Here is a 12,648-nt window from a genome sequence, read left to right on the forward strand (position 1 = left end):
AGTTGTGGCCGTGTGATTGGTTGATTAGCTATTTATGTTAACAAGCAACTGAATCTAATAAAATGGTCGGTGAGTGTAGATCTAGCTTTTATTACAGGCTGCTTGGTAGCATCCACAATACTTGTGCTATCAGGCTGAAACCTTCAGTAGTGCAAAGGAAAATGTAGAAGCACCCAGAGGATTATAACAACCATTTTCACCTAAATATATAAGGCTTTCAGTGCAAAGGTTTAGAAACTGATGAAATACAAATGTAGGCTAATTTAAAGCAAACAAAAATGGATTCTGACAACTGTGTTTACATGAATCAAAGCACTGAAATTGTTTAGGCAGACCTTTACACAATGTTTTTATCGTGTGTGAGCACTGTGCAGTGCATGAACTAACATCTTCAAATGTTAATCACATTAAAAATTATTTTTACTAAATACCATAAATCAGATAATGTTTATCTTACCTTAGAGCCAACCAAGACTTTCTCTTGATATAGAATTTACAACCATTTTTCACTGTGTTTGCACACTGTGAAATTAGACCTCTGCATTTAACCCATCTCTGCAGTGAAACACCCACATACATGCACACTAGTGAACACACACACTAGGGGGCAGTGAGCACACTTACCCAGAGCAGTGGGCAGCCCTGTCCACGGTGCCCAGGGAGCAATTGGGGGTTAGGTGTCTTGCTCAAGGGCACTTCGGTCATGGACTGTCAGCCAAGGGGATCGAACTGGCGACCTTCCGGTGACAGGGCTGGTTCCCTAACCTCCATCCCACGACTGCCGCTTGATATAATGATATATGCAGCTATATGGTCTCCCACAGAGTTTAATCAAAAACCTATTCAGCTCTAGGAGTAAAATAAAAGCAGCAGCACCCTCCAGGTGATCAGGATAGAATGGGTTGTGCACGACCCATTCCTCAGTAACATTTCCACCATGTTATGGTCTTAAAATTTAGACTAATTTACAGCCACTGTTGTTCTCTCTGCAGACATGTTTAGGGAAAGTTTTTCACTTGATGGAGGAAGGAACACTTAGAAATGATTATGTTTGACTGAAGGGCGTATCATTTATAATTTTGTGATTGCACTATAGTTTGATGAGGCTGGCATTGTGTAGAGTGCATGGTCCAAGTCATGCACTGTAACAGGATACAATCGAGCTTCTTCCTACACCATCTTGCAGCACTAAAACAGGCTTAATCAATTACATGAGCAGAGTCAGTTCCTCTCTCTCACTCAACGCTTATGGCATTCTCGCTCTGCCTCATCTCCTGGCTAAAATCACATTCTCGGTAATGAGTCTGCCACAGGCTGATATTGCTAGCCATCACTGCTGCTAGCCTGGGCAGACAGGCATTCCTGTTGTCAGCATTGACAGGAACCAGCTGGGATGGGAGGGAGGGAAGGAGGGAGGGAGGGCGAGTGAGGTAGAGAGAAAGAGAGAGAGACAGGGAGGCATGGTGGATTATTAGCCCAGGCAGGGCAGCTCGGCGATGGGGGAGTGGTAACGGACTCATCCCCTTGTGGGTGTGTGTATGTGTGTGTGGGGGGGTATGTTTGTGTAATTGTGTTAAGACATGTGAGAGAGGGAGAGAGGGAAGAGAGTGATATAGAGAGTGAGAAGGAGAGAGAGAGAGAGAGAGAGAGAGAGAGAGAGAGAGAGAGAGAGAGGGAGAGTTGGTGGACAGCTGCCTCAGGACCTGTCACTTTTCTGTCAGTGTCCGCTGCAGCTCGCCGTGTTGAGGAACATCACTGTCGCTCGGACGTTTGGCAGGATGAGAGGACTAACAGTGGCACTGATTTGGTGTGGGCTGATTTCACTGACAGGTAAAGCTTTCTGCAGCGCTCCTGGCTCAGCCTGCCTGCATTAGCAAAGGGCGGAGGGCTTAGCAGGGCACAGAGTGCTCCTTCTACTCATGTCTGGAAAAGATCCTGCAGAGGTTCAGGCTTATAATACCGATACAGTATGTTCAACAGATGAAGGGTGCATTCTTGAAGTTTGACAAGGAATATATTCCATATAGGTCAGTGTTAATCAGTGCTAAAAGCTACATTTAGATTGCTCTTCTTTGCACTGGTACAGGTTGCTATTATTACAGTACTATGTAATTAACTCTAAAGACTACTTTATTAATAGTTTTAACTTGTAAAAGATAACATTTGTACAATTTGTAGTTTCTATACTGAAAATTAGGCTTAAAGTATACAGCACATGCATGTTCTGCTTTTTTATGCAAATATATTGAACTGCTCAAACAGGAGGATTCACAAATGTAGTTTCTGGGTAGAGCAAAGTGATCTTTCATGTAAAAAACAGTCTTACTAGATAAGGCAAGATTACAGGACTGATTGCTAATTTTGTCATGGGGGTAACAGTTCCTTCATTATGCAACTTTTCAGTTCCACTTATAGCTATGGCTTAGAGACCGATCTCGTAGCTAAGCGCAGTGTTTAAGAGTAGGAGTTGCAGAGCGAGGGTTCTGTCAGAAAGGCACTGCCGACATTTCTTGTGCTTTTCTCAGGATTTAAAAAAAGAAAATCCTTAAAACCCTAAACAGGTCTAAGACTCTATCCCTTTAGAAACTCTAATTTAAGAGTTCACTAATACTGAGTGTGGTAAATGATGGGACAGTAAATATTTAAAAAATATTTTTACTTTGCAGAATCATTGTATTGTTATTGATTAACAAAAATACATTAAAAAAACAAAAATCAGTCAGATTCAAGATCAAATGTTAAAGAAAAATTTAAAGAATAAAATTTTGCATATCACTGTTGTCGGGAGAAAACATCATATCTACAAAATTATAACTTTACAGGAGAAAGAAAAAACAATATAGTTTTAATACAAGTCTTTCCAAGTCATTTTGCGCCCTTTCTTTTGCTCCATTCATCATGAAATTGACATACAATGTAAAGAGCAACAGGTCTTTTGAAATTATGTCAAAAACTGAAAAATGACAAAATTGGAGATACAAGGTTTTCTTCCGACAGCAGCTATATGTTTTGCATACCAGATTAAAATTACAGCTATATCTTTGCAGCACAAAATCTACACATAATGCATATTTAAATGTGTTCAGTAAAATATTAATGACAGGAAAGTAAAGGGAATTACCTTTTCTCTGGATTACATAGCATGAAACTGTAGTTACTGTATTCGCTGATGACCTTTGTCCTCTCGATTTCTGTTCCAGGTGTACTATGTGAGATGAACATTGACGAATGCGAAAATGAGCCATGTCATAATGGTGCCACATGTGAGGACGGCATTGATGAGTACAATTGTCATTGCCCGGCCCCTGTACCTGATCAGCTGCCTTGGGGTGGCCATGACTGTGACATTGCTCTGACTGGCTGTGTGGATCATCTCTGCCAAAATGGAGCCACCTGTTTGCCTTCACTTCATGGAGACCAACATAAGTTCAGCTGCATGTGCCCTCCTGGTTTCTATGGTGAACACTGCAACATCTCCACCACATTCTCCTTCTTCAGAGAAGGCTACGTGCTTGTGGAGGTTCCTAATAACAGGACACGCAGGGAAGTACGACCTCAAGTGCCTAGTGTTAAGTTGAGGTTCAGGACAACTTTACCAGATGTAGTCCTGTTCTTCAGGGGAAACGCAGAACATTTCTTCTCACTGGAGATGAATGACGGAAATCTTTTTGCCATGGCTGAATTTAAGGACTTAAAATTGATGGTTCAGGTCCCTGGATATTTTAACAATGGCCTCTGGCAGAGCGTCTCTGTTTTTGTGGACGAGAAGCTGGTTCTAATTTTAGAGGATAAAGAGGAAATGGTTGAGGATGGAGGTCACAATCAGCTCCTCTTTTTCCCCCCACATGGTCTGGAGAAAGTGTATATTGGTGGGTTTCCACAAGAATATCTGGACAAAACAAAGGCTAGAAAGGGATTCATTGGTTGCTTGGAGGACCTGCTAATTGATGCCCAGCCAATTTTGCCTCAGGACATCACCCCAGAGCAGGCCATGGACATCCAGCTGGGCTGTGAAAAGACTGAATGGTGCCGTCCAGATTCTTGCTCCCAGCAAGGCCACTGTGTAGACCTTTGGACAGAGTACAGGTGTGACTGTTACAGGCCCTTTTACGGAAATATCTGTGCCGATGGTAAGTCTTTAAACTACAGTTGATTAAAAATGATATAACTGATATACGTTGTTGAATTTTAACAGAAATGAATAAAATCTCTTTCCTCCTCAGAGTACTCTTCATGGACATTCAACCATGAACGTAACAGAAGCTTTGCTGCATTTCCAGTTACTAAGAGCCATGGCAGTAACATCATTATATCGCTTTTCTTGCGGTCCCTGAAATATGATGGCCTAGTTTTGCAACTAAAACGAGGGAATCAGGCCTACTTCACTGTGTTCCTGAGGAGAGGCACAGTACATGTTGCTGTATATTCCTCTATTAGAGGGAGTTCCACGTTCATCACAGATGGGAAGAAGGTCATGGTTACTGTCGCCATACAGGAAAGGTATTTGTACTTCAACACCACAGAACTACTCTTTGGTCCTGGTAATTTCACTGGATTTGAAGTAGAGGCAGGAGATGTGGCATATCTTGGAGGACTTCCTGAAGTAGACGATACTACTCCGTGGGGTGGCCACTTCAAAGGGTGCCTACAGGATGTGCGGTTGGATGACACACAGCTCTACATGTACGTGAACAAAATCACCCAAAAACCGGAACATTCCAGCTACTTACAAAGTATTTCACATAATTTACTGGAGAACTGCATCAGTGACCATGCATGTAGGGTAAGTATTATTTTTTGTTCAGAAATAAATCTAAGTGTCTATCAGTTAACAAGAATGTCAGACAGCTATGCATCAAATTCATGCTGTCCATGCTGTTTTATTCTTGCTGTTACTTTTACTTAATTTTCCCCTCAAAATTTGCCAAGATCTTAATTTTTCAATATTTAAAAGAAAATTTCACCAAAGCTTTCCCTTTATTCCAGCTTACATTCTTTTCAGGAGACTTTCAGTTTTTCAAAGACATGTACATGGATATTTTTCCACATTATCAAAGTTGGTTGTATTTCTTCAGACTAAAATAATCCCAATGACAAATTTAGACTCATCAGTCCATTTTGGTGTGAAGCTTGATTTTCATCTTTCAAAGGTACAAGCTTGAAGTTCTGTTTATCTGATGGCGAACAGTTTTGGTGGTTTACCAGGTCTTGGACGGTTATAAGAAGCCACATTGTCTCTACAACTTTCCGTAATTTTTTTTTCAGTTTTGAAACCCCTGCTTTTTCACTTGACTTTTCTTTTCCTTGTACAAGTGTCTTATATCTAATGGAAGGGTGGTCTTTGATTTTTGCAGAGTACTTAGCTTAGTTGAGAATCTGCTCCAAGGTAATCTGCACATGTAGTATTAAACTTATCCCCTGCTAGGATTATCGAACCTGGAGGACATGTGTTTGCCATGTAGTTTAGAGGTTACCATGTTCTAGTGCATCTAAATCTACTCTGCTAAATATCAAGCTGAATCAGCATTGTTGGAGTAGGATAAACACTATAGTGCCACATGATATTTGACCTTGAGAGCTATGCCTTTTACTCTTGTGTTCTGCTCTGCTCACTCTGTAGATGAACCCTTGCATGAATGGAGGAGAATGTCTGATCGAATGGAATGACTTTATGTGTTCCTGTCCCCTGAACTACACTGGCAAGACATGCGATACTCGAGTGTGGTGTGTTAGTGACCCATGTGTCATGGGGAGCCAGTGTGTGGACCTGCCTGATGGATATGAATGTGAGTACATTGTTAAAAGTTTAATGGCTTAGATACACTGAGCTAATTTGTGTGTATATAAAAGGTTTAAAAGTTTATAAAAAGCACATCACTGTCTAAAAACTGTTTGAAAAGTATGCACATCTGTATTATGGCATGAATCTTTTTCACAGCAGATTGTTTTGTCTGCAGTATATAGGGCTATAGCCTATATCATATAACTGTAGTGTGCAGGTATTTTAACATAAATTGTACCAAGAGAATTTTTGTAACCATGGAAGAGTGACGTTCTTAACCTTATTGGTTTTTACAAATCCCCATTTGTTAAGCTCTAAACCTAATCACTGCCCTTTTGCCGTAGGCTTGGCCAATGCCACATTTGAGAACAATGCTTTGAAGTATGCAGCTAATGGATCTTTGTCCATCTCTGTGACGATGGTTTCTGTGGACCTGCGGACTCGTGAGGAGAGCGGGACCCTTCTACGTGCCTCCAATGGCCTGGAGTTCTTCTGCATGGGACTCCTGAACTCCTCCTTGTTAGTCAAGATCCGCAGCAGCAATACCCTGGATGTGCAGGCCTTCACTAGTGATGTTGAGGTTTCTGATGGAGCGTGGCACCGGGTGGAAATCAGAAAGAGTGCGCGCCACTTGTCATCACGCTGGCATCTCATTGTGGATGGTCGCGCAGCTGGCTTTAGCAGAGTGGTTGCTGGCAATCTTGACTTCTTCAACTACTCCACTGTGTGGTTGGCAGAGAACTTCACTGGATGTCTTGGTGAGGTGAGGGTTGGGGGAGTGTATCTGCCACTGGTGGAAGGCCTTCAGGTGGAAGGGTCTCAGGGTCCGCAATTTACCCGCTATGGTGGCATGGCAGAGCCCACACTGGGCTGCAGTGGCACCCCCTTGTGTCTTTCACAGCCATGTTTGAACAATGGTGTGTGTGTGGACCTCTTCAACCATTACAGCTGTGACTGTGCTCCGGGCTGGGGAGGTGAACACTGCCAAGATGACATCGACGAATGCGTCTCGGGGCCTTGTACCCACGGGACCTGCAGGGACCTGCTGGGGCAATTCCATTGTGAATGTGCCAAGGGCTATCAAGGCCCACATTGTGATGAGGACGTGAATGAATGCCAGGAGCAACCATGTGAGCATGGAGGCTCTTGCATGAACACAGTGGGTGGATTCAACTGCACCTGTCCGCCAGACTACAGGGGTCCACGCTGTCAGTGAGTAAAGCCTTGAATACACTTCATGACTTTTAAGGTCCTGAAAGACTGTAAAAAGACTAATATCTCGCAATATCTGATTGATTTCTGTAGATTTTTTTGGGTGAATGAAATATTATCACACTCTACATGAGCTGACCCAAACCCACATGAACATAAACATCCTCCCGTTACAAGGAGATGCAAATAAACAAACTTATCACACCTTGCTGCTGCTGTTGTTTTTGCTGTTATTTGCACTGATACAGTAGAGAAGTAACCAGTAAACATATTAAGTGAGGTGATGGATGTAAAGATTTTTAGAGTTTTAGATGTACCTGCACTTCATTGTGCTTGTACCTTAAACTTTTTTTATTTTAATTTAGTTTATTGATTTAGTGCATTATTCATTTATTTTTATTAAAATGCTTTGCTACACATGTGAGTGTCTTAGATTGCCATTTTTTTTACTTATCCAAAGGAGATAACTCATGTTCCAGTTTGTCTTTTCTTGTTCATCGTTTGCAACTATTATAGCACAAGCTTAATGTGACCAGTGTGGCTGATTAGCTGATCTTGCCTCCCAGCAGTTAATACTTAGAAGTCAGGACTGTTGTTGTTTTCCCTTGTTCTGTCTAAATGAATTCAGTTACTGCTTTCTTTTATTTGCATGCGTTTGTCTCAACCCAGCTGAAGAAAGCACACACCCAATCCACACACCTTAAAACTGCAGTGGGCAACGTGACAAAAATCTAATATTGTGATACATTTTTCACGATACATGATGTGTCACATTTTTTTTAATATTTAATATGTCTGAACAGGCAAAACCATTTAGTAACCAAGTACTGTCAAAATATTTTACTACAAATCAGTTTCATTTAACGTTTAACATGTTGTGAATTTCCCCGCTGTGGGACTAATAAAGGATTATCTTATCTTAACATACTGCACTGCACTGCAATCCAATTAACCAGACTAACTGTGCTGTCTTTGTAATAAAGCATGGCATTGGTCAGTGTGCTAGAAGCTCTTATAACCCTTTTTTAACCCTGTCTGTCTGTGTGGCCAACAGGTGGAGTTATCCTCCTCTGCAGTGTGAAGTGGATGTGCAGTGTACTAATGGAGGGGTCTGTATGGATGGACTCTGGGGGGCCAACTGCACCTGCAAACCTGGGTACATTGGAGAAAAGTGAGTATAACATTATTTAAATATGCTGCCTGTCACCAAAACTTTTCTGCAGACCTACCAGTGTCAAAACACAGATCATTTACCTCTAGAGTGATATTTTGAAATGACAGGCACCTTGCTCACTACTCATTCTTTTTTTTTAGATGTGAGGTGGATATTGATGAGTGTGAGTCCAACCCCTGTCTCAATGGAGCCACCTGCATGGACAGACAGAATCATTACCTGTGTGACTGCTTGCCAGGCTTTAGTGGAGAAAACTGCGAGGCTACTGTGAGTACCAGCCCTTCCAGTTAGCTTTCATGACACCCTTTGGATCGAAAGTCATTGCAATGATGGATTCTTTGGATACATTCAAATTACAAGCCTTTTGCTTAATTCTGATCCTTTTCTCACATCAGATCTTTCTGCCTTAAAGTATTGATTGCCCAAAAGGCACTGCTGGGATTCAAATTCACAGATCTCCCAATCAGTCTGCGAACTAAAGGGGGTCCTGGGGGGCGGGACCCCAGTATTTAACCCTCTGAACCATCCGAATGTCCCAAAAATGTCTGGGTTTATGCTGTTCATTTGGGAAAAATAGATGTGCAAATACAAATTCCGGGAAAGGTCATTGTTTAGCTGCTTCACCCACAATCAGTAAGCTTCTGTCTTTTATAGTCTTAACTAACTAGAGGGGCAGCATTGGTGGTGCTCTAGCAGATCAGCCACAGAGATGTGTAGAATGTGTGGAAGAGCACATTACCAAACTAGAATAGAGCATTTCCAGATGAGGAAGAGTCAGCAGCCAGCAAACATGGGAACCCAGAATAGCAGGGAGTATTTCACACACTGCTCCTAGTGATAGGGTAAAAGCTTAGACACTTATGCCACTGGTCAGCACAGTATAAAATACTCTCTGTTTAACTATATGATATCAATATAGGTTTAAGTCCTGAATCTGAACACAAAATACTATCATGGACATATTACAAAGACTTTAAAAAATGCATCCAAACCTCAAAATAAATAGCTTGAAGAAATCTAATAAAATTTTGAATAATAAGAGGGTAGCTCCACTCTCAAAGCTACAATATATACTTTTAGACTGTTATTTAGACAGCTTCTGTTGTTTAACTGAGTTTAAGAAATGTCCTAATTGATAACTAACAATCAGAGAATCACTGTCTAAGTAAAACTATTGGAGTATAATGTTAAAATCTAAATTACAAATATAAAATGAATATAAACTTTTATCAGCCAGTATTACTGGAGCCAATATTATTAGCCCCATACAATTTTTGATATCACTCACAAAGTATTTATATCGGTCGGGCAGTACTTGATAGAACAGATGCCCTGAGAGAACCCATATGCCCACATTTTATCATTAAGTTAGCTGCTGTTGACATACTGTTGACACTGGATGATAAGGATAGAGATATGCATATGTGCAGTGAAGTACAGTGTAAACAAAATTGAATTCTGATCTGCAGTCGCAAAGCCACGTACTGGGTGTGTACTTATAACTAACATAATCTTTATTTACATGAAGTGCCTCAAATCTGATTTGAAATAAGGAAAAAATCTGATTTCTGTGTTCACACACCTCTAACAAAATCAGATCTGTCTGCAGATTAAGCCATAAAGTTCTACCAATTAAACCCAGTGATGTGAGCATTGCCTTTGGTGCATGAACAATGTAAATATAATGCTCATATGGAAAAAAAAGCCTGCTCTCAACATATCTATCCTTTCTTATCTTACAGAGGCAGCCTCATAGGGAGCGCATTCCCTGGTTGGTGGTGGCGATCCCACTGATGTGTCTAGGTGCACTTCTGGCAGTTGTGGGGCTGGTTTGCATGGTGCTCACAGCCCGAAAAAAGCGGCAATCTGAGGGCACGTACAGCCCCAGCCAGCAGGAGGTGGCGGGAGCTCGTCTGGAGATGGGCAATGTGCTCAAAGTGCCTCCTGAGGAGAGACTGATTTGATGTAAGACCTTTAACATCTGACTTTTGAAGGACTCAAAAAAGTATTGAATGTAGATACCCTGTGTGTTTCCTTGACACCAAACAGTATTCTGGACTGTTAGCGCAAGTAATTCGATTTGTGACAAAGCCACCAGATATGGTTGGCGAGGTGTGATGGAACAAGCAATCTGGGTCCTGAATAGAATAAGATGTATGTTTAAGTGACAGAAATCATAGGATGTAATTGACTGAAATCATAAGACTTCACAAGAAAGTCTTCAACTAGCATGGTTGAACAAACAATGGTTTACGTTTCCTATAACAAAGAACTATGGAATACCCACTGAAGCTGGATGTACATATGCTATGTAAAATACTCATTTTTACTTCCCTTCCTCTTCTAGGCTTGCTTGTCATGTATGCTCGTTGTGTTTTATAGTATTCTGTGGGTTTAAAATGTAGTTTAGGATATTTAACTAAATCAGCTCATAATGTCTTAATGAGTTAGTTGGCAAAACTTACAAACACACTGTTGTTCTTTACCTATTTTCCAGTGCCATTCATTTAAAGAACCAGGTCATTTATTTGGCCTTATTATGGTTTAATCCATGGTCCTGTAGTTTAATCTGTGAATAGTAGTTTACACTGTGTGCACACAGTACTGTGCAAAAATCAGAGACTATCCTTTAATGTCCAGTCAAAAGGCCATTAAAGATACACTATTCATTTTTCAAGAGATATTTTTGAGGATGCTAGATATAAGATAATGTACTTGTATAAGGAAGGGCGAAGGAAAAGAAGGGAAAAAAACAGGAGTTTCCCCAAGCTGGAGTTATATTGTTAAAAGATAGAGAGAAAATGGAACTCCTAACAACCATGGAACCTGGCATACTGTTGCCCTCAGATAAACGGTACAGCTTTCATCTTTGAAAGACAGGAGAAAATCATGCTCCATTCTTACTTAAAATCTGAAAAAATCTCCAGGTGTTTCTGTCCGTCCTTCTGCTGTGAGAAAAAGATGTCTGAAAAAAGTCTGAAAGGATGTGTAGCTGTCAAGAAGTTGTTACCGAGAAAAAAAAGAAACTTTGCAAATCAAACAAAGAAGCTGCTGCTGTTCTCAGAAGAATGGACCGACCGCCCCAGAGCCCAGACCTCAACATCACTGAATGTGTTTGGGTTTACCTGAATCATGAGAGGCAGAAATGCAATCAGCCACTGAGACTGAACTTTGGAGGTGTGAAAAAAAATCCTTGCAGTCTGAAAGCAGCTTGTACTCAATGACCATTTTGGCTCTAAAATAAATTAGAGTGACTCTGACTTTTGGACAGTACTGTATCTTGCAATTCTACCTGCCTATAACCACCATTTAGACTATGTACATTAGTCTGAAATGCTGAATACATTATCATCCTCAGACATGACTGGCCCAAACAGCACCGTCACCTTACTGTGATCTTGTTTGGCCCACCAGATGACACCTGCGTTAGCTGTGGTCCGGGGCAAGTCATTACTAAATACCAAAGTCTGTGAGTTGTTCGTCAGTGTATCATTGACAAGTGAGTCACAGTCTTTTACATCCTTGGTATTTTGTGGCGCTTGACCTGCCACTCACTGGATGTCAACCCTTTGTGCCAAAATACTGGGTTCAGCTGGTTTAAATAATAATATAGCAGAATAATTCAAAAAAGGAAACCTGGTCTTTACCTACTTTGAGAATGCTATACATCTTTGCTGAATGTTGATACATTATGTGATCAAGGCATGTTATTTGATGAAAGGGTTCATTTAAATTGTGATTTGTAAAGACTATTAATTAATATTAACTGAATATCAACAACAAGGAAAATGTATTTATTTACCTTATTGGTTTCTGGGTTTTTTTTTAATGTTCACATGCCTTTTACTTAAATACTTTTAAAGAGTTTTTTTCATACTTTCTGCCTAATTTATTTTTAGATATGCAAACAAAGTCATTCAAAGTGGTTTAATTTTAATTTATTAACAATTAATGTTAATAATGGTAAGTTTTCATTGGGTTCTACTTTGCCTTAGAACACCCTGAATGTACCTGTAGCTATACATGTGTTTTAAAAATATTTCTTAAAATTATTATAAAACAATGTCTCAGGCATCAGGCAGAGTAGTTATAAAACATTTAATGTAATCATTATTTTGTGAGGGAGTCTTTAGAGGCATTTAACACTTCAGACGTCTGGTTCCTATCACCACCCCTGGGAACAACTCTGACTCAGTAAGCTTGTCACATTAATCTCTCTGATTGACTTTGTTTACCTTGATAGAGTAATTATGCAGAAGTTTTGAAAAATCAGTGGAATTCATCTTTCATGCTTTTACAGTGTAATTTTATGAAATCTGTGACTTTGATTTCCATCAACAGGATTGTCCATCTTATGCTTATGGTGTGAAATTTAACAGAATATCATAACAGATTAACATTTGTTTATGGCTGCATGTTCAAGCTCATGTACCACCCATATAGTGACGGTCACTGGATGAAGCTGCTCACATAATGAAGT

At 40.4% G+C, this 12,648-nt stretch overlaps 1 protein-coding gene across 1 annotated transcript in view; it reads left to right on the plus strand.

Annotated features, from left to right (window-relative positions):
- The window catches only part of crb2b (crumbs cell polarity complex component 2b), a 38,474-nt gene extending 27,328 nt beyond the window's left edge, over positions 1-11,146 (plus strand). The window contains exons 7-13 of the mRNA XM_017702828.2: positions 3,201-4,130; positions 4,224-4,783; positions 5,621-5,786; positions 6,127-6,994; positions 8,049-8,165; positions 8,309-8,435; positions 9,911-11,146. Of these exons, the coding sequence (XP_017558317.2) occupies positions 3,201-4,130; positions 4,224-4,783; positions 5,621-5,786; positions 6,127-6,994; positions 8,049-8,165; positions 8,309-8,435; positions 9,911-10,132 (2,990 nt within the window). The 3' untranslated portion in view covers positions 10,133-11,146. The remainder of the gene's footprint in view (positions 1-3,200; positions 4,131-4,223; positions 4,784-5,620; positions 5,787-6,126; positions 6,995-8,048; positions 8,166-8,308; positions 8,436-9,910) is intronic.
- Positions 11,147-12,648: the final 1,502 nt, after the last annotated feature.

The sequence above is a fragment of the Pygocentrus nattereri genome, chromosome 28, assembly GCF_015220715.1.
Source record: "Pygocentrus nattereri isolate fPygNat1 chromosome 28, fPygNat1.pri, whole genome shotgun sequence".
NCBI classification, from domain to species: Eukaryota; Metazoa; Chordata; class Actinopteri; order Characiformes; family Serrasalmidae; genus Pygocentrus; species Pygocentrus nattereri.